Genomic DNA, 23,242 nt, shown 5'->3' with positions numbered 1-23,242 from the left:
AAGATTTGGAAAGATCAGATTTGATTACAAACAATTTTATCATCAGTGCATATTTTTAACTCACAAACAAGAGGAGAAGATTGGTAGAGGACGATATTCCTCCCCGCGCAGAGCAATGAAACTCTGAAATTTCAAAGGGCGGACGTTTCATCAAATGTAGATATCTCTAATACCCAATCGGCTCTAATTCAATTGATTTTCTAAGATTATTGAACTTCATTACAAGGAAAATAGTGCGCAAAAAGTTGAAACTTCTGTGATTTATTGAAATTATCTATCTATATAAAAAAGGATGCCTAATTTTTTTTACTTATCCTGAAGCGCATCATTTTGAATATAAAGAAACTTAAGTGTCATTCAAAATTTCAAACTGAGGGCGCAAAACAGGACAGGAGATGAATGTATACAGGGAAATGACATGAAAGTTAATACAATTTGATAAAAAAATATTGTACTTTTTTATCCAATACGACACGAATTCCATACCTTCCTCTTTTTAAATTAGGAACCTGTTTGCCCCCAAATTATGGTTGTTTAGTAATGAGCTGAAAAGCGGGAGAAGTTGACTTTATGGAGGTGACGGCAGAAACTGATATAAAGATTTTACCCGCTCGGAGCCGACCAGACCAGAAGTTGCGCGATCAATATTGAAAAGAAGATAACTTCATATATTTACTTCGGCCTAAACTTACTCAAATTCATGCCCTAATGTATACAATTTTAACTTTAACTGGCAAGAAGCACATAGCTGAGGTGGAAAAACATGGTTAGAGAAAAGGTGGGGGAAACAATGGAAAACTTCAATATTGTCATTTAACCGCGCGCAGCGCGGAAGCAGAATTCATATATGAATTTAGAGCAAGAAGAGTGAAGGAGTTTCTCTTTTGAGAAAAAAATAAAGAATAAAAAGAAAAAAAAACACATAGCTACCTTTCTTCCCTTTCCTCCCTTCCCTTTTCCTTTTCTCCTCTCTTTTTTCCCTTCTTTTTTTTTCCTTTTTGGGGACGTTTTGGGGGGGGCGACCGCCCCCATCGCCCCCCCTGGCTACGCGCCTGATGAAATTTATGATCAGGGTAGCGTTTCATGAAAGGTCTTGTCCGATGTTTTATCTGATAAGCATTTTATTAGACAGTTCCCATAGCAACAGTGCTTCTCTTCCAATCGAATTTTGAAAAAAAAGTTGTTCATCTGACAACTTGTCGGACGAAAAATGTTGATGAAAATGCTGCCCAGCAGGAAATAAATGGATATAATTGACATCGTCCAGGGGACCGTTTCATCAACATTTTTGTCCGACAAGTTGTCAGATCTGACATCTTTCCTTAATTCTGATTGGCTGAGAGGCATTGTTACTATAGTAACTGTCGGATAAAATGGGACTTGTCGGATAAAACGTCCGACAAGTCCTTTCATGAAACGCTCCCCTGTTCTCGGTTCTACGACATATGTTTTTCCCTATCATGCTCCATTTTACATCGTTGAAATATTCCACAGGGAGTGGGGAATGCGTATACATATTCGACTGGTAAACAGGAATCCGATATTATATGACCGGGATGGTAAATAAAAGGCAACACAAAGCTCTATGGGAAGTCGCCGGTGTCGACTGTAAACATGAATCGTCATAAGTATTTTACTTTCTCATCCCAGTTTCCTTCATTTTGTTCATCGTATTATAAAATACAGAATTTCAAATCATCATTCATTCTTTATCATTATGTGTTGTTCTTGTTCTCGTATAGGTGTGCCTGGTAAGTTCATCTCTTCATCCTCAATGACGAGAGGACTAACCGAAGAGTTTGAGACTTCATCTTCATGTTTTATTAAACTCGCTTGCGATCCATTTGAACCAGGTGACCCAGTCTCACTCGACATAGTATTCCCATCTTGGTCCTTGATGCCGTCGTCAGCCTTGGTCTCATTCACAGGAAATGGCGATGGTGTGATTTGGGGGCTTTCCAGGATGCTGATCGTCGACCACGTCTGTGTAGGCGATCCTGAACGCGGCAGCGGTGACGAGTCAGAGTGTGACGCCCCCGAGCTTGGATCGTAATCCGACGTCATCGTCAGGTTCGTTTCCCGCTCATCTTCGATTTTAGCTGTTGATGATGTAACCGATACGACCTTTGCCTTGGAATTCTGTATTTATGAATTAATGAAAATCATAATTATCACCTTTTCTCTGAATACATGTAATAACAGACGCGTTTTGTGAATGCCGGGGCAATTGGATTCTGTAGACCTTTAATTCTCTTTTCCATTTTTCTCTTTCTATTTTCATTTATTTATTTAACTGGTTAAATGTTCAAGTTGTCAATTTTCCATATACTATATATCTACTAGAATATTTTGATTAGGAGGAAGCACTCTACTACAAGCTCGACTCTTTTTTAGCAGCCTACTCCATTTCCAACATGCTTATATGTTAATATTTTCATCATGATTATTGTACATAGAAATTTGCTGTTATGTTTTACTGCTTTAATTTGTTTATGTACGACAGAAATTGTAAATGTTTGAATGGAAAATACACGAAATGAAATGAATGAAGTATTTTCTTTTTTTTGGGGGGGGGAGGTCGCCAAATCAATCACGTTGAAATATCTGAGACGAAGCTTTCTCACTGGCTTTTATTTTCATTTGCATACTTCATATAACATTTATTTCTTTATGATTTTTGATGGTGAAATACTTATTTTGACTTGATTATAATCTCATTGTATTATAAATCTTGTTTCCCCTCTTTGGGAGTGCCTTTACACACCGTCAAAGAGGGCGCTAGACCAGTTATTTCAAGGCCCTATTGAGTAATTTCATTGAGTCTTGTTGATATTTTATAGCAGGCTGATGAAATTCTTCGTATCCTTTAATAATAACTTGAAGACAACATAACAGGATTTTAAACTCTGTCAGGAAAGAACACGCAGAGCTGATATCCCAAAGATAGCTCTAGATCTGGAAATTAACTGTTTTCTAAATATACTTTAGGCTTGTATTCTTTTTAAACAGAGCTATGATAAGACGTCCTAAAAAAAATATTTTAATTTTGTATGGATATACTGATTTGAGGGATCTATAACGTTTAGATCTTGACCTATTTCACCGCCCCCTAAGGGATGAGCGCCCCAGACCATGACCAATTTGACAACTGGATATAAATTCGACCTCCGACTTTTGACCACTTTTTTCAACTGGTCAGATTTTTGGATGAGTTTTGCAAGGAACGCCCCTATGTAACATCCGCCTTGGAGTTTGAGAACCGTCGCGACGCGTCGTGAACCAGCATGTTTGAAAATTAAAGTAATCCTTTATAGATTTTTATCTAACATTCCTAACCCCCTCTGTCCCTCCCTCATCCCAAATTTCGTTCATCCCCCCACACACCCTCTCTTATCACCCCAAACACCACCTATTCACACAAACCACACCTTCCTCAGTTTTTTGTTTTTCAATTGCAATATGGGAGCGCGGATGTCATTCAGTATGCATATAAATCAACTAGCAAAATATCAAAACATACACGCACACAAACCTCTGTTACAACTGATAATGTCGCAGCAACGCATAATGTCGCAGATTGCGACATTATGTCAAGAGCGTCCGTCGCATAATGTCGTAGCTTTTCGAACGCATAATTTGGGACCTTTCGCAATCTTCACCGACGCTAATATTGGGGTCCCCTTACACAAAAGTTAACGCTTAATCATACACTTGATTTTTATGATTGATTGTACATTATAGTCAATAGAATCAAACGTAGAAAACTGCTGTACGATCAATGCTAAACTTTGTGTTACAGGGGGGTTACAGGCCCTACAGATCTGCTTTTCGTGTGCAAAATCCTTTCCCGCGACACCCGCACTATACATACATGTATATTATGACTGATGGCTGGAGATATTCGAAATGCAGGACCTAAAATAGATTATGACATGGATAAGAAAGTGGTTTTTCAAACAGATCGAGTACATATTGAATGAGGAAAAACTTACTGATGAACGCTTAGATATAGATCATTACAGTCCATCGAATCGATATTGCATTTAATGTGGATTATTGGTGGATCACTGGCAATTGATTTCATGGGTCAGATCAACCTCTCTAGCCAAAACTATTTCTGTACACAGCATATACATGTACAATACGTTTAAGCACGGACCCTATAGGGTCCATGGTTTGAGCTAACGGGTTTCTTTGTTCTATTGTGTACGCCTTCTACACAAACGATATGCCTCTAGCACACGATGTAATGGGCATTATGTTTTACTTTCCCCAGAAATGGGGATTAGATTCAAATTCCGGGGGGACCACTTCCATTGATAAGTGGATACCAGGCGCGACAATGGAGTTTCGAAAAGCACCCTAAACAATGGAAGTAAGTCTTTTTCATATTATGAAAATGCATCTCTTAATTAGTATTTGGATTGTGACACCCTACAAGTATTGGATATGTCAGTATCCCTTTTTCAGCATTTTAAACATCGTTTTGACACCCTTATAACACTACATAGGTCTATACGTAATGTACTTGCCCACTCTGTCCCCTTTTACGCGTGGTTGCTCTTGGTATCCACTAATCAATGGAAGTGGGCCCCCCGGGCGGCCTCTCGAGCTCTAGGAGGAGTCAAATGTTGATTTGGAAAGTCGTCCTCAATCGGATATATCGCTGTTACCATAGTAGCAACCAGAATTTTGCACACGAAACGCATATTGAACGTATGCGTCGCAGATGCGAAACGAAAAAAAAAATCTCATGTCACACGATTTGCATTGCCGGCCAGAGTTTTACGACGGGCCCTAAAGTCTCTTCCAAAATCAACTACCGTTGTAAATTAGCGTCCGCGTCCTCAAACGAAAGGTCGGGAATGTCACATGTCGCAACGCATAATGTCACAGCGGTATTTTCTTAAGGACTCGAGCTACAGATAAGATATAAAATATACTTTCACTAAGTATTTTGAGACACGAGAAAGAGAATTAAGTGATTTGGAAATCAGGATAACTCTTGGTATGGATATTAATCGGTTTATTGCCATTTCGTCTACTGCCGTTTTCCCCACTATCGCATGGTCTGATATCATTTCGTTTACCATTAGTGTTAGTCAACTATCAACACAGTCCAATAACCAGTTCGTCTAATTACCATCTAGTCTAATATAGCCAGTTAGTCAATAGCCGTTTTGTTTATTATAATTTAGTCTAATTGTATTTTTTTCAATTGGTCCAACATCATTACGTCTATTACATTTTGATCTAATAGCCAATTGGTCTAATAACCACTTGGTCTGCTCTCATTTCGTCAATGTTCCTTCAATCACCCTAAGGACAACTACCCCCTGATAATAACCCCCGATGACAATTACCCCCTGAGGACAATTACCCCCCTCCCCTGGACAATTACACCCCACAAACAAGTACTTCTGAGGACATATACCCCAGCACAAAATGCCCCCCCCCCCTTCTCTCGTTTGTGAAAATTTATAAAGAAGTAAGCCTATACATGATTATATCAAACAATAGGAACTTCGCAAATCAAATAATGCGACCGCGCAGTGTGAGCTGAAAATATTAATATTCAGACAAAAAAACCCGGACATTGTACAGAACTCTTTTGTAAATGAAAAAAAATAATGAAAGCTCGATATCCGAGCTGAATTATATTTTGTATATTGACTTGAAAACTTGATAATGTAAGTCCTATATCAGCCTATATTGATCAAGATATGAATGTCATCGAACAGGTAATGCGAGCGTGAGGCGTGACAGAAAATTTTATATACTGTAGTGAAGTCTTCCCCTCACCTTATTTTATTTACTCCTCTTATTTTCCTCTTCTTTTTTTTCTTCTATCTTTCCCCTTCTTTTTCCTTTATTTCTCCCCCTTTTTTGCTCCGCCATTTTTTTTCAGGGGGGGGGGTGGCAAGTAGACTTACAATGGGTCACGCTTGATTCTAACATCGATGCCGGAGAGAAGGGAGGGGGGGGGAGATTTTGCTGGGGTAATTGTGCTGGGGTATATTTCCTCAGAGGTAATTGTTTGGGGTGTAATTGTCCGGTGGTAATTGTCCTCGGGGGTAATTGTCCTCGGGGGGGGGGGGGTAATTGTAAGGGGGTAGTTGTCCGGAAGGTGATTGTCCGGGGGGTAATTGTCCTAGAAAAGGTGATTGGATCTATTGGTGATTGGACCCATGGCAACGATACCAAATGATTGTTAGCCGAAATGGGTTTAGACAAAGTGATAGCGAACCAACTGAAGTTAGACCAAATGGAACATTGACAAAATGAGAGCAGACCAAGTGGTTATTAGACCAATTGGCTATTAGACCAAAAGGTAATAGACGTAATGATATTGGACAAAATGGATATTGGACCAATTGAAAAAAATACAATTAAACTAAATAATAATAAACAAAACGGGTATTAGACCAACTGGCTATTAGACGAGATGGTAATTAGACGAAATGGTTATTTGACTATGTTGATAGCTGACTAACTAAAGGTAGACGGAATGATATCAGACCATGCGATAGTGGGGAAAACGGCAGTAGACGAAATGGCAATAAACCGATAAATATCCATACAAAGAATTATCCTGATTTCCAAATCACTTACTAGTAATTCTCTTTCTCGTGTCCCAAAATACTTAGTGAAAGCATATTTTATATCTTATCTGTAGCTCGAGTCCTTAAGAAAATACCGCTGTGACATTATGCGTTGCGACATTTGACATTATGCGTTGCGACATTTGACATTATGCGTTAGAAAAACTACGACATTATGCGTTGACTGCGGCGGACGCTCTTATTTCGCAATCTGCGACATTATGCGTTGCTGCTACATATATGCGTTGGTGCGACATTATCGGTTGTAACAACCTCCACCCATTACATGCTCATTCAAACCCATCCCCACCTTCCACGAACCCCTCCCCCCATCTCTCCCTCTCTCTCTCTCTCTGATAATGGTGATGAGCATGCATCATCACGGGCTGGGATCACGGGTGGATTGACAAGGGGGGCCTTGTCCCACTCTTGTTTTAGGGGGAGGGGGTTAATGCTTCTATGGTAGTGACTTTTGACCTATATTCCCTTATTTTTTTTTTCTTGCTTGGCAGATAATATTTCTTGTTTTACACACTGTCTACCGTGTTATACATGTACTTTGGCACTGCAATACCAGTTATATGAATGAGGTTCTGAGACAAATAACACACATAACATGTATTGTGGAACTAATTGAAGAAGACAATACTTGTGACACATGAATTAACACACATAACGAATCTTTAATGAAAACATAAAATTATTACAGGCACATGAAACAGACAATGAATACAGTGACAATAATTTAAAGCGGGAGTTCACCCTGCCAAAATCTTTTTGTAAAAAATAGCAGAAAAATAATAAAAAAAAACATTGGTGAAGGTTTCAAGAAAATCAATTAAAGATTAAGAAAGTTATTAATATTTAGAAGAACTGCTTGTAAGACATCTCCTTTTTGTACAAGAACAATTATGAAGTGCAACTGCTTTAACCATGTTGTTGTTTTTTTGTTCCACTTGTTTATTTTTGTCAACCATTCCTTCTGATCCCTCACTTGTCCAGAAGCCATTTTAAATGAAATCAATTTGCATCGACGTTATCACTTAACTCAAATTAAGGCAAGACTGACGGCGACGTTAACACTACGTTGATTACGCAAAATCTTAACTACGCTTAGGTTACGCTTGCATTTTTCATGGTAGAACAGTAACAAAACTTTTTTCATCAATAGTGTACTAGCTGAAGCATAATCGGCTCCATAAGAAGTCTTGATAAGGGGGGGGGGGGCTGACCTAACTTTCTTACTGTAAAAGTGCATAACCAAACAGTTTTCTTTTTAGTATTCTTTATTCTGTATATTTTAAATCCCTTTTCAGATAAGTTTTGTCAGTGTTCTAATTGCTTGAAAAATAATACCCGGTGTTTTTTTTTACCGACAATGGCTTCTGTCAGTAGCGTATAGGAGTCAAACATTTGAAGACGGCAAAACTTTGCGAATGTGGAAAACAATCTGATGTGGTGAGCGAGCAAAGACAGCGAAAAAATTTACTTTTTTGAATTGAAAATCCAATTTTCTGACAGATTTTGGCATGATTTTATTATTCAATTAACAACTGATTAAATACAGTTATTTATTGCAGCAACTTATTTCATCATAATGACACACCATTTATACACATCTAAGAAAAAAAATGAAAAATTTGTGATTTCATGTAATAACATAAGTAAAAGGAAAGTGGAGATGTGACATCATCAGTTCACCTAATGAATATTCATGACGATTTGCATATCTGTTTTCACAAAATATTGATAAACTTTAAAATTCAATAACTTCGTTATTTGTTATCCGATTTTGATGTAATTTTCAGTATTTTGCTTTGTGATTTTGCTCTATTTATTTAGATATAAATATTTTCAACACGGACCACCCCTTTAATCAAATAAAAACATAACAATAAACATGAAAATATGTACGCCGATTCAAGCAATAGGCAATTAACAACATGAAATAATACTCAAATGCATACATTTCAGTGATAAAACAATTACGACCATAACAACAAAACGCACAAGACAAGATGACGTGTATATGTTCACAAAACTGTACCCGTTAATTCAAGAACTGAAAACAAGTTTTTAAGAAGAACACTGCAACATGATGGTGCTTAGAATGTCGTCATGGTGGTGATGGGCACGATGAGAGCTGTATTATCATAGTACTGCATTAATTTCATGAGCAAGATGAATTCATCTACTACACCCTTATTATACCATGGACCCTAGTTGGGTCTATGCTTATACATGGGGGCTATACATGTACGGTACTGTGTAGTAGCTCCAAGCTTATACCTTTTACTTCGGATGTATTGCATTATAGCTAGTCCTTGAATTGGCGGCTGAATTATCTAAAAGCGCCAATCGTTCACCATCTCTCGTACTATCCATATCTTTCAACTTGAAATTTGACGAGTTCATGCAAGCGACCTCATCTACGGCATCGCCATCGTCATCGCCCGTTCTCACCTCTTCTCTAACTCCGTCGCTCTCGACGACGTCATCATTGATGAATGTTGTCACCGCTTCCTTCACCACTTTCTCATCCTTCTTCTGTTTCTCTTCTTCGATTTGTCTCTTTACTTCGTCTCTCTTTGCGCTGAGTATGGCATCGAATCGTTCGGCAAGCAGACGGTGGTTACGTATTAAGGTATAGACAAGGTACCAACGATTTCGCGCTCTTACATTCACTCTTTTTGGAATCGGAATATCAACTGAAAGAAATAAAATATTAAAAGATGTCAGAAATGAAGGAGGTTGTGTTTTTTTTTAATATATAATGCTTGCAACTGTTCAATAAAACTGATTTATTTCATGGACCATAATTTTCCCACAATCATGTCGATATTTCTTTGAATTGCATAATTGAAAAATCAAGTTAAGGAAAAAAAAAATAAATCACTATTTTCGAGGGCATGTGCACCGTTCTTCAAAAATAAACAGTGCTGCTCTGTCTTGGTCGAATAAAAAAAGATGCACGGGCAAGTGTACTTTCCCTAGCTTGTATGAACAGGCATATTGCATTCAGTAGCGAACCTCGGATTTTCCACAGGGGGGGGCACAATCGTCCGCCAAAAAATTTGACAAGCAAAAAAAAAAAAACCTTCAACCACAATAAAGGATTTCGTACCAGAAAAAAAAATTGACAAGCAAAAAAAAAAAACAGTTTTCAACTTCAAAGGAGGCGGCCTGGCGAGTCAGTTGTGACTCGTCAGGGGGGGGGGCAGGGATACGTCCCTTGCATGGGTTGTGAATCGTCAGGGGGGGGCAGCCTCCCCCCCACCCATAGGTACGCTAGTGATTGCATAATTATGGCGTCGCTGGCTATCTATACTAAACTTTGATCATTTTAACTCGTTCCATTGCCTTGATTTTGTGTGTCATGGCGTTTGCCGACTACCAACTTTAAGTGAAACTACACATTGGTTGGATTCCAGTCGGTTTCCTAGTAGGTGTAACTGCAACACAACGACTGTTATAAACCGATTCAGCCACGGTCCCAGGTCCGGTATTGGGTCATGTACCATCGCGTAGTCAGAATTGTTGACATTAAAGGTGATCGTTTATTAGGTAGGCCTAATAACAAATTAAACGCTACTTGCAAAAGAACCAGAAACCAGTTACCTTCTTCATCTTCAGTGAATTCAAAGACCTTTTCTTTCCTATCCCTCTGAGTTTTTAGAAGATAATGGCAGAATGTAATCACAATAGGATGAGTGTGAGCAACTTCCAGTTGTAGAAATCCTAAATACGCCTTGTAACCTGAAGTAAGAAGTAAAAAAAAACCGCAAATATTTCATGTCCTTGAATATTTCAGTGGCAAATGCTAAGATTGCTCCTTTTCAGCATTTAACCAGGAGAAAGGCACTAAAATCCAGCCCCTTCCAACTGCTTCTTTGGCTGTTAGTTAGAATAAACTTTTATTCACTTTACTTTTAAGCCCACTTATTAATTTTCCTATTTTAATTTCCGTTTTTTGTGACCATTGGAAGAAGAATCCGTGGGACGAACAATCTGCCCCCCTCCCGCTCCCGAGATACCTCAGTTGAATGATTTAAACCAGTCTTATCATCATAAATGGTCTATTAACTCTTAACGTGTAAGAATTGCAGCTCTATGTCATGTGCATTATTTGCTGCCAATTGGTGAAAGTGAGTTATCCTGTTCTTTTGAATCTATTCAGTAAATCTCCGTAGGCAAATAGCAACCATTGCGTCTCTCTCTCTCCCTCTCTCCTCTTTTCTCTTCCTTTAGGGGGGTTCACATTATACAAGCTATGCTTTTTAGTGAATCCCCCATTTCCACAGATACTTTTTTTTTATCCAAACTATATATTATTTGTCTACAAAATATTTTGTATTAGTTTTTATATGTTAGTTATCTTGATTATTATTAATGTATTGTAAATATTTGTTATAATCTATGAAAATGATTTGTATCAATATTTATGTTATTTCTGTTGGAAATAAATCTGAATCTGAAAGGGGTATGTTAAAGAGGCGTTTGATTACCTGAATCATATAACTCGAAGCCCCTCATCAATAAACACCGGTCTATCCGCCCAACCAATAATAAACCGAAAAGGACCGACTTGAATATCCGAAGAAGGCAAGATGCCAAACCGATGATGACGTTGACAAAGAAGAAGAAATACACTTGGACATGGAAAAGTCGCCTGTAAATCAAAGTACATTATAACACAATCAAATAATTTTTTTTTCTTTCCTTTATATACGCATATATGAAAAGTCGAGAATATTTTCTTTATTTCCAAGGGGGATCCACACTTTACCAGCTTTGGGTTTAGTGGACCCCTCATTTCCGTTTATGCTCAACATTATACTGTTTTTTGTTTTACGAAGTAAGAATGCTCGTCTGTAAAATTTTTACTTGATTTATATTACTTTATATTATATTGCTTTGTATTATGTTTTGAATGAAAATGGAATAAAGAACTGAATTGAATTGATTTGAATAATGATAGTGTTAAATGCTCAATTTTCGTAAAGGGGACATTATAAATATTACTTAAATTTTCGCAATGTTTTTTTTCTAATTGGCCTACAAAATCCTGGTAAAGTTGAATATATGGTTAATAGATCTCGTCTATTTCCCTCTCCCTTCCTCTCTGTTTACTTCTTTATCTCTTCATTTCCCCTCCCTCTTCTTCTTCTTCTAATTCTTCTACTTCTTCTTCTTCTTCAACTTCTTCTTCTTCCTCTTCTTCTTCTTCTTCTTCTCCTCCGGATCCGGACTCCCTCCCCTTAACAAGAATAGTTTGTGAACGAAACACTATGACAAAAATCGAAATGAAATGTTTCACCTATTGTCTATACTGAGCTCTTTTCCTCGCTGCTGAAGAAATAGAAATTTCGCTGAGATCACCTGACTGTAATACACAACCATATATACAACTACGGACAACCTGCGGACAAAAAAGATCAGAGAACAGAAAAAATTATCATATTGAACACCTCAACAGTCGCTCTAATGGCATGGTTTACTAGTTTCAAATAATGATATGTCCTTCACTATTGCAATCTGCCCGAACATCGAGAAGTTTTAATCATATTCAATTAAATCACGCTGATGAATGATCTTCAAGTTTTTGAAACGTACTGCTTTCCATACATGATATTATTTCATACATGCTTGCTTACACTTCCGTCTGATTCAAGTACAATTTTATTCTTATCCTTAGGCTTTACTTACACTTATACTAATGTTAATCATGTTAATGCTTATATGCTTCCGTAGTGATACTTCAATATACTTATACAGATACTTATACATCACACTAATCCTTATACTTATACATGTATATTCACTTATACTAATAACTATAGTTATCATTATAATTATATTTAAGATTTTCCCCTTACCACTGATTCCTTATAAGTGTCCAAACCCAATTTCGTTCCTTGTTAATGATAGGTAGGACGAGAAGATAGATGGTTAGGAAGGTTAAAAGCCATAGCGTCAACTGGAGCAGAATAAAACCTGGAAATTATAGAATATTGTATAAAGGATAGGGTTATTATAAAACTTCTCGTTACTGAAAGGAAATATCAAACTATATTCATGATAGAAATGTAATTAGAAACATCACAACAATCTTGTTTGGGACTGCACTCTCATACACAAGTCATGATGCAGTCTGTGTACAATGAAAGTGGGAGTGTTAAAGCATACATGAAGGTGCCAGGTAAAAATGACAGAGGTAACAATGGCAGAGGTAAAAATGTCAGAGGTAATAACGGCAGAGGTAAAAATGGCAGAGGGGAAAATGGCAGAGGGGAAAATGGCAGAGGTAAAAATGCAAGAGGTAAAAATGGCAGAGGTAAAAATGGCAGAGGCAAAAAAGACAGAGATATGGGGTGCTGGTTTGTAAAACAGCCAAGAAAATATGTTTTCACTCAAAAATGAAAGGGTATTTGTTCAGAAGGGGAACAATAAAAAAATATTCATTCCAACACAATGAAGTTTATTTAGGTCAGAAAAAAATTACAACCCCAAATGATGATAGTTAATAAACAACGTTTTTTTTTCTTCTGTCCCAAAATAACGGTTTGTGTCATATCTCGAAGCTTTGGATCACAAAAACCGGCCAGACAGAAATGAATGTTATAAAAAGATGAATTGGACCGGTGCAGCTTCATTTTGCTTCTGATGAATAGAATGAAATAAAATATCTGCCCTTTGATTTCTATTTAAAAGCCTTCACGGTACACCTCCACCAAATTCGTAAACAGCATTGTTAGGCCGATGGAGACATTATGATAAAATGCCGAACCGTGACATGCATTTCTGGCAAATAATGAATTCATATCGCTGTATGTGTGATTTTCTTTTTTTCGTATTCATTAACGGTAACGAAACCGAAATGATATGCACAACATCACTCGTCGAAAAAAATGTCAGTGGAATGATAACTATTATTACCCTTGACAAGTCATTTATGCCTCTGCCATATTTACCCCTAACACTATTTACCCCTGCCAATATACCTCTGGCATTTTTTTTTACCTCTGCGATATATGCCTCTGCCATTTTTACCTCTGCCATTATTACCTCTGCCATTTTTATACTGATCCAAAGCATATCAGTCCAATGAGTTACTATCTCGGAAATAGCAGCTCCGCGATACGACTGTGTCATTCGTTTAAATGAAACTGTAACCACGGTAAAGAGGAAAATGATTGATTACTCGAATGTAAGAATCAACCATTCCATCTCTTTAACAAAGTTAAATATTGACGAGCCCAACTTGTGTGTAATCTTTATTCCGGAATTTCAATAGGGAGAGTGTTTCATCAACATTTTCATCCGACAAGTTGTCAGATCTGATATCTTTCACCGATTTTGAAATTTGGACATGTCGGATAAAATATCCTTTCATGAAACACTCCCCAGAAGTGCTATAAATCAATGAAAAACGAGGCAAATCCTCATTGGACTATACATAAAAATCATCCAAGTTTCCTTGATTTATTGGAAATAAACCGTTATGGACTTACTTACGTTCTTACAATAGCAATGTTTACACTCTAATTTCCATTATAGGGAAATAAAAGAAAGCTTCCTGGATGGTGACTTACCCCATAGAACAAACGCGATATGATACCCTGAATACTTCAGACTACAGACCTGAGAGAGGAAAGGTGATAAGAATGGGGTAAGATGTCTTTCACGTTCTAAAGTTCATTCTACAGTCATGACAGTATATCATACCTCTCTACTTCTCTCTTGATCCCCCTTCCCACTCTTTATACCCCGCTCTCCCCCTCTCTCTGCACCCCTCCCCTCCCAAGCCATCCTTCATCCCCCATTACAATGGGGACGAATCCACAATAAAACTGCATCATTTCCATATTATAAATCACCTGTTCATCACAAGGGCAGATTCAGGATTTTCCATGGGGGCATTTTCCCGATGAAAATTTGTCAAAAAAGACCTCACACTCAAGGGGGGGGGGGCACACTTATGTAAAACGGCATATTTACATTTAATATGATTAATGATTATGGCTCTCAAGGGGGGGGGGTCACGGACCGGATGTGCCCCCTCCCCTGGATCCGCCAGCGGTTCATCGATAATAATGAATTGTTTTTATTTATGAATTTCAGTTTTCGGCTTACCACTAAGGTTGTGTTCGCAAAGTCCTCTTTCGGGCAAAATGACTTGTCTCCTCGCCATAACCTGAGAGTGTTTCTCCTGTATGAAACAATGTTGCAATATTAGACAAGATTGATACAAAGGGGATCCACGAGACTGATGGTACACTCTAAGAAATAAAGGTTCAAAATTGAACACCGAAAGGTTGATGCAAAATCAGCACCCTATGGGTGCAAAAATGAACCCCAACCGCAGGATTCAATTTTTGAACCCCTAATCAGGGATTCAATTTTTGAACCCATAGGGTGCTGATTTTGCATCAACCTTCGGGGTTTAATTTTGAAACTTTATTTCTTAGTGTCTAACATACATTTATACACGTCATCTACGCATATATTCCATTTCATTTCATTTATTTCATTTTCAACAAAATATAAATCAAATAAATACAATCATATAACAAGTCAACATCATAAAACAATATACCAATGTCATAAAATCAACATCTGTACATCCAAAGATTTTCCGTTCAGAGTGGTCTTTAAATGTAAACTGAAATACCAGTTAAGAATATGAGAAGATTATGCAGCCTTATCGGAACATTATTACAGAATATTCCTGTAAATAGGTGGATTGTTTTATAAAAATATATTTACCTATATGCTATAAATGTAATCATATTATAGCAGATCATTACTCCCATTGCTACGAATGTTGTCGGTGAAAATGAATCTGTAGAAATAAAAGAGAGATACGAATGAGATTTTGATCTAATTTCATATTAATTCATATCCGATATTGAATTTTCTTTGAAAAAAACTGCAATGAATCATAATATATTAACCACAGCAACAAGGATTCGCATGGAAATAATTCAGAACCAGAGTATTAAGGAATATTCATGAAAAACTTTTGAAATATAGCTTGGATATTAAAATCAGTATATTGCTTGTATTATAAGTCCTTTGATGCATACAAATATTTAACACATTTTTAACTTTTCACAAAAAGAACCTATAATATTGTTTTAATAAATCATCATAAATCATTTACTTACAGGCAAATGAATCTGCAATTTCCTTAAACGTGTAGAAAGAATCTGTGCTATTGCTTTCAACGAGGTAGTTATACAGTGATCCGTTTTCTATAAACGTTTCAGCAGCCCATCGTTCCAGGTAAACACCGCTGGCTTCATAAATAATTCCAATCTATTTATTCATGAAATAACAAAAAGGAAAATATTTTTTTATATAATGATGGTTTCATACCGTGGATAAAAGTATCGGAGTCCCATTTTAAAAACAATATCATTATGTAAGCTAAAAAATAGTATGGCTGCAAAATTATGATAAAACATTTGGATAACAAGACCAACTGGCGGAGAATATATTTCGTGGTCGACTGCCGGTATAGGCTTATTCAACTACAAAGTTTTTTTCCGTTTTCCGCGAAGTGACATAGAATAATTTCAAATAACATTTACCGTTGGTTCAAGAAAAAAATAATAAGGAGAAAAATGGACGTCAGAGTTTTTTTTAACATCTCTGTGTCCGGTCTGTAATAATGCTTCCTGTACATACAACATCAAGATTGTTTAAGTAATATGAAAAATAAAAAGAAGACAATGTTTCCTTACACAAAATAAACACAGTCCACTAAGGGCAATGGTGCAGATGATACGACGGGAAAATCGAAAACCTGGGGAAAAAGAAAATGCATTAAATAACTTTAGATAGAGGCAAATTACTGGGGAAACGTGTCTCATTCAAATATTTCGTCTTGTCATTTTTAGTTCCGTATGGTAAAGGAATGACACACACACCCGCACACACTAACAACAACAACAACAAAATCACATTATGTTTCAGTCAAGATCAGGCTTATTTTATTTTCAATGACCATCTAAAATGTTAGATATTCCATGAAAGTGATGACCAAAATCATTATTAAGCAAAATTAGTATTTAAACATTCGTTAAATCACCAACAAAACCTTATCTAACAGTCTAATAATAAGATGAAGCATCAACAAATTTCAACAATTAGAAACACGTAATGCGGGCTTGCGTTTTACCATTGAAGTTGCATTGAAACTATCTACAGTAGACCTAAGACCACTCGTTAACATCACAAGCCTACCTGGTTCATCCTCGTAGAATCTGTTCCAAAACTTTCGGCATGATCCAGGTTCTTTCTTGTTTCTGAAATTAAATCGCGAAAAACCTAGATGTCATACGAAAAATCAAATCTGAAAAGACTGCTTTGTTTATATTGGTATACATGTAGATAGATAATATTTAAATATACATAATTATATAATATATATATATGTACATAGCATGCATGTTATGCTCATCGAAAGGTAACTTATCGTTTGGTTAAAAATCTCAAACTCGTTACTTTTATGTCTCCCCACACACAAACGCACACGCCCACTCCCCTCCCCCTCTATCATTTTCACAATATCCATTATTTCTCACTCTCTCTTTTCTTTCCTATCTTTCTTTCACTCTTTCTTTCTTTCTTTTTTTTTCTTTCTTTCTCTCCTTTGTCTTCTTTTGTAAAAATAAAACATAAGGAATATATACCTTTCCCATTCATCCTTTGGTGTTAATAAATATTTGACTCGCTGATAAAAGTGTGTTTTTACGAAGTCTTCTTCATAGTCATGGATCTCCACTTCCAGACCCTGTGCAGGAAAAAAAGGAAATCATTCTGAAATGAATTTCAACAATTCGAAACGTTATTAAACCACCAACAATAATTTAAAAAAAATTTAAACATACGATTGATGTTGATTTTAGGAATTAAAGAAATTGAACATAAACAGTGTTTTGTAATAGCGAACTAAATACACTAACCTCAGCACGAGTTACATCATTATCGATACCATAGGTGCAAACATAATCAATGTCGTCATGATTATCATCGTTATCAACATCTTGTGAAATTTGCATTAATTCCACAAAGCATCACGTAAATATGGTTAAAGCAACATTCCTCTCACCATTACAATATCAATATGACCAGAATCATTAACGCTCCTCCTCCCTCATCTAATCATCATCATCATCATCATCATCATCATCATCATCATCTTGATCATCACCATCACATACACCTTCACAATAATCAGCATCATTATAATCGCCGTCGTCGTCATCGTCGAAGTCGCCCTTCCCTTACTATTACTGTTATATTCATCATCAAAATAGAATTAATCAATCACATTGATTGATTGATTGATTGATTGATTGATTGATTGACTGATTTGCCAATTCTCCAAAACACAACAGTGGATTTATGCAACAAGGAAAAACATATCAGTAAGTTTCAACAAGATAACCTATGGAAGATCTAAAGTCTATTCCTAGTGGGGTATTGTTATTAAGGTCATCAACATCACCGTCATCATTATTGATTATGATCATCGTCGCCACTGCATGTTTCTCGTCATTGTAATCATTTTTATCACCAGCATCGCCACCACTACAGCCATCATCATCATCATCATCATCATCGTTGTCGTCACCATCATCATCACTATCATCATCATTATCATCATCATCATCGCCAAAGGATTATAATCCCATTCATCTTTGGAATCATCTTCAGATATGTGTTACCTACCTGTCTAACTTTTTTCCTGATCGTGTAATTCTTGTACATCCTCTTGATGAAGAGAACCAGTAGAATGATGTAACAGAGATAGATTGGTAACAGAATGAGGTTGTTCACATTACCCTCGTCGGATTCCTAATGTTGAGAATTCAGTTATAAGTTTTATCACTTCAATATTTTATGGAAATTGCGTAATTTTAGGCGCAATTTCGCGACTTTGACATGAAGATTTCGGGCAAATTAGACTTTACTATCAATATAATTTCTGTTGATTTTTGTAAAGGAATAGAGAATATGGGACAAGAACATAAATCGTTTGAAGGTGAAATAAAATAATCTCAACTCAACGACAGCTTTCAAAATTATCAAATGAAAAAAAAGAGTTATTTCCCTTTATGTAAAACGAGCTACAGGATTCGTTACAGCAAAAAAAAAAAGAAATTTAATATATCTGAAGAAAATACTCACTCCCCACGGGCATTCCGCCAAAGAGTAGTAATAGAAAAATGCCCTGAAAAAAAAGAGAAAAGTGCACATGACCGTTAGTATTTGCTGACTTCGTCATCATAAGTTTTCTAGTAAATTTAAAAATCCATTTTGACCGCAAAAAAATGATGTTGGAGACGTTATTAGCATTTTAATGTCAGCTGTACACAACCATAAACAAACATGAGATCACATACCATAAAATTAATGTTGGATCTGTGCATATCGCATAGAGAAAATACCGTGATTAGACAATGTTTCAAGGTTTGACTTGGCCCTGTATACATTAGCATAACTCATAATACGTATTTTTATGCGAAAGATATGAGCTTAGCACAAAATTCTACTGCCTTTTATTATTATATTCAACTAATTCAATTCATTAATCATCAACGTCCGAAATTAAGGTTTCATTTGCAGTTATTATTTACGTCTGTCATGTTAAACCAAAGTGAAATAAGGTTACGAACATTACTGTGAGTAAATATGTCACACTCAATTTTTACTCATTAGCATTAGATGCATTAAGCTATATGAATTCAGAAAGTAAGAATTACCATTCCAACGTGTAAAGTATTCCGATGACGTCACTAACCACCCAGGCTTGTACTGTTAGACATATCATGATTGGATAATGAGCTAGTCCAATGGCAAACACGTTTACATAGGCCATGCAGCTACGTACAGCACCTGATGGAATTATTGTGGATAGGGTTGATGATAAACAAAATCATTCGCTTCTGTCGATATACTATTGTGATATTTTGTGTTGAATCATTATCAAGTTTTCTCTGCATATACTGTATGTAGTCATTTTGCTTCTTCAAAAGAATCAAGTGTAGTGCATTATTTGTGGTGCCATGATGTTCAAATGAATAACAAGAATCCTCGGCCGAGTCATACCAAAGACTCAAAAACATGGGACCTTCTGCCTTCTTACTATAGGCGCTTAGCATATAGATTGAAGAAGGGCAATAACATTATGTTATGCAGGGCTCGCTGGAAGAGCAGTTTTCTAACTGAAGTGGCTACTCTGGGTAAATAAAACGTTATTATGATCATTTTGTATAAGAGTTACACCACTCATACCTTTCCTTTTTACACTCTTATTTCTTTCATTTTCTGCCTTCTTTGAAATATATTTTGTTTTGTACTGTATGGAAATCATAGTATGAGGGGCGATCAATATGCCCTTGAACATGATTTGTTAACCATGTTAATAGTTTTAAATGCACCTGTCAAAGTTTACATCATTTTTACAAATCGCGTTTTTATACATGCGTTTGATTTTTTTTTTTTCTCGTTGTAATTAAATCCAAAGCTTTGTGAAACGCCCTTGAGGTAACCGTGATCGATGCTTACCTCGTACCATCTCGGGCAGGTCATCGTAGTTAGGTTCGACGTAATAATTACCGGTGAAGAGATCAAGGATACCTATACACGTGATACCGAACGCACACACGAAGGCAAGCCGATCGGAATACGAGTCCAGTAAGTTGACAGGGCTTTGAAGTAAAGAAAAATACCCAAAACAGTGAAATGTATGCATTTTTTTTTTCTAAAATAAGAATGAAAAATTCTATAACTCCTTATGAAAAATACTGGTTGATTTTTTTCCCCATCATTATAAATAGCATGATGAGTCTGTACTGTGCAATCGATTAATATTCTGCGAATTGAATTACAATTGTAAGTATTTGATAAAGCACTTCATAAAGACCATTTTAAAACGATATGGGTATGGTCCAGTCGTAACCGTGATATCGGTATAAACATAACGCGTATCAGTCCGGTGTACTAAATTTATGAATGTTCTTAAAACAAAATATGATATTGGTCTTGCTCAAAGGTCGGCGGCAGAAGAACTGCTGCTATTATTTCAAGCTCTCAGCTTACGATGGCTGCTATTATTTCAAGCTTTCAGCTTACGATAGCTGGCCTCTGCATTGAAGTTTATTTGTTATTGTTTACATGAATTATGTCTATATCTATACAATTGTCACATTTGTAATTTGATCATTATTGTATGTCTGATGTCATATCATTGTAAATTTAAAATCATGATTTATTATTATTATTAATAAATGCAGAAATACCTGCTTAAAAAACTATATAACTTGAGCACATTATATTCCAAGTATTCTACACCATTAAAACAGATCGGTCAAAATAGCCATTTTGTTAATGAATGTATATGATTGTGTCAGATCAAAAATTCGATGGTCGAAATTGATTAACTATCAATTCAAAACTAACCAAAATCTACCAAACACTTTGGTTGATGTCATTGAAACAACACCAGTTTGGAATAAAACAAATGCTGTTTAAATACTAATAGGTGTTGTATAAACAACTATCTGGTGTTAGACCACAACCAAACTGGTGTTGTTTGACACTCTTCCTCTGGTGTGGACATGGTGTTAAATCAACTCGGATGTTTTCGTAGTGTGCATGTTGGTCATGTTAATGAGAAGCTTTTTAACGAACAGTGAGCAATGGTTTGACATGGCGTGCGATTAGAAACAAAGACGAGGGAATAGATCGGGCGTTCTTGTGTCATCGTGTTGCTTCATTAATTCTTTCGAGATCGGTCCACTTTGGTAATGTGCGAATTTTGTGTAACTTTTTGCGATTTTGGTCTCATAATCCTCTTCTTTGATGAAGTTTCAACTGCAGACTAGTAATCGATGGACTACAAAACCAACAAAAAGATTCTAACTGGTTTTTGTAATTTAACTTCGCAATAAAATGTGCAAATGGATAATGATCCCGATAACACCAGGGCGTGACTTACTAAGCTACACTTGGTCGTCCGCTGCAGCATCCAGGCCATAGTCGTGTTCGAGGTTGAAAGAAACCGAAGAAGAGGATGATCACAGCCTGAAAGCATATCATGATTATAATGTTATCAAAAACGTATGTGTTAAAAATATCAACGAAGATAACACACTTTCTTATACAGGAAGTAGAAAATATGAACTTAACTCTTCTATTCTACATCTTATTCATCTTCATTTTGATATTTCTTCTCTCCATTTTAGCTTTATTTTCCCATCAAGAAATCATAAAATCCTCCGCATACACAATCACAAGGCTATGTTTGAATGGCGGCATTACAATGATCTATATTTTGCGAAAAGACACTCATTAAATATGCCGCGATATGCATATAGGATATTTTTATGATTCTGAGCAAAGCCTCAGATTTTTGTATACAAATTAAAAATACCCATGATTCAATTGATCTAATGATTCAGCTTTATACAAAATCGTCAATATTATCATGAATAGTTAACTGAGCAAGCTGGAGTCAATAAAGGCGTGGGAGTTTGTTATTTCTCAAAAACCTTTTTTGGGGCACTTCGGCTAGAAGAAGTGAGCTCCGTCCCTCGAAAGGATATTTTGAGAGTGTACTTTCTTGGTCCATATATACCCTCCCCCTCATTTATAAATTACTTGATCCGCTCCTTATTCTCAGTAATATTGTAAGTCTTGTTGATATCCATGGCCATGGGCATTGAAGACAAACCTTGGTCAGTAGCCCTTTTTTTTTTACTTCATAACAGTACGTATCCAAGTATCCCCCCCCCCCAATCCTGTCCTGATCTAGTCTTATGACTAATACACAACAGATCTTAATACTGACCGCTATGGGTAGATTGACCATTGTCCATTCCTGGACAGTGAACCTGGCATTTCCACACCCATACTCTGTCCTGTTTTCCACGACATCATCGGTCCAGTTTGTCAGGTCAGGGATTCGAGCCGTGTCGGATATCACACTCATGTTGACCGTCTTGGGGCCGACTGGCGAGAGAGAAGGTGAGAAGTAGACAGATACAAAGATACATGCACAGATTAACGCGAAAAGCATGAGTAGACGAATCGCAAATGTAGAGCAGCGATCCTGTTGCGACTCGGAAGCCATGTTCTTATCTGTCCGTTGAGTTCGCATAGCTATCTATTATACTCGTTCCGTATATAAATGATATAATTATGTTCAATACCTTTCTAGATGCATGGATGCTTTGGCAGCGACCGACCAAAAGGATCAAACGTGATCAAAAATATATCTTTCACCCAAGTACGGATCCCAAACCCCAAAATACCAGTTATAGATTCATATTTGGTATAAAATACCCTCTGTAAATTGGCTTGGTATCAAATTTAAGTGCACTGAACAACCTCAACAGAATGTGAACGTAATACTAAATTGAATTTCGGCTGAGGCAACAAAGCAGTTGCACCATTGACCTACTAGCTGTGCGTAATATGGAATATTTAACTTGCACATCTCGTCCTCTTTCTCTCTCTTGATTGTTTCGTTCTCCCACGCTTGGGTACAAAGATCAGTTTCGTTCTTTGCTTCACGGTCAATACGTCATTACAATGCATTATGGGTGCTGAACTTTGTAATCTATCAA

At 36.6% G+C, this 23,242-nt stretch overlaps 1 protein-coding gene across 2 annotated transcripts; it reads right to left on the bottom strand.

Annotated features, from left to right (window-relative positions):
• Positions 1-1,657: 1,657 nt before the first annotated feature.
• Positions 1,658-23,032, bottom strand: LOC121415823 (stimulated by retinoic acid gene 6 protein-like). Of its 2 annotated transcripts, none has more exons than XM_041609165.1 (19): positions 22,465-23,032; positions 21,613-21,698; positions 20,181-20,323; positions 19,376-19,508; positions 18,801-18,843; positions 18,342-18,467; positions 17,300-17,400; positions 16,851-16,912; positions 16,349-16,410; positions 15,770-15,920; positions 15,369-15,444; positions 14,736-14,811; positions 14,195-14,243; positions 12,479-12,596; positions 11,920-12,021; positions 11,108-11,271; positions 10,221-10,358; positions 9,066-9,310; positions 1,658-2,139 (listed from the first exon to the last, which is right to left on the bottom strand). In XM_041609165.1, exons 1-19 carry the CDS (start codon positions 22,771-22,773, stop codon positions 1,699-1,701), a joined length of 2,625 nt encoding a protein of 874 aa, XP_041465099.1. In that variant the 5' UTR covers positions 22,774-23,032; the 3' UTR covers positions 1,658-1,698. The 2 variants fall into 2 exon arrangements, with proteins under 2 accessions (XP_041465099.1, XP_041465100.1); XM_041609166.1 differs by having other exon boundaries at positions 2,071-2,139; positions 8,892-9,310; positions 22,465-23,031.
• Positions 23,033-23,242: the final 210 nt, after the last annotated feature.

The sequence above is a fragment of the Lytechinus variegatus genome, chromosome 5 (genome assembly GCF_018143015.1).
Source record: "Lytechinus variegatus isolate NC3 chromosome 5, Lvar_3.0, whole genome shotgun sequence".
NCBI classification, from domain to species: Eukaryota; Metazoa; Echinodermata; class Echinoidea; order Temnopleuroida; family Toxopneustidae; genus Lytechinus; species Lytechinus variegatus.
This window is presented reverse-complemented; position numbering and strand designations above follow the sequence as displayed.

Excerpts from the sequence above, each read along its gene's own strand:
- LOC121415823 (XM_041609165.1), bottom strand. The coding sequence starts at position 22,773 with ATGCGAACTCAACGGACAGATAAGAACATGGCTTCCGAGTCGCAACAG. Across the intron at positions 18,844-19,375 it reads ATACTTTACACGTTGGAATG|GGCATTTTTCTATTACTACT; the intron begins GTAATTCTTACT and ends CTTTTTTTTCAG. Across the intron at positions 9,311-10,220 it reads ATTCACTGAAGATGAAGAAG|TTGATATTCCGATTCCAAAA; the intron begins GTAACTGGTTTC and ends TATTTCTTTCAG.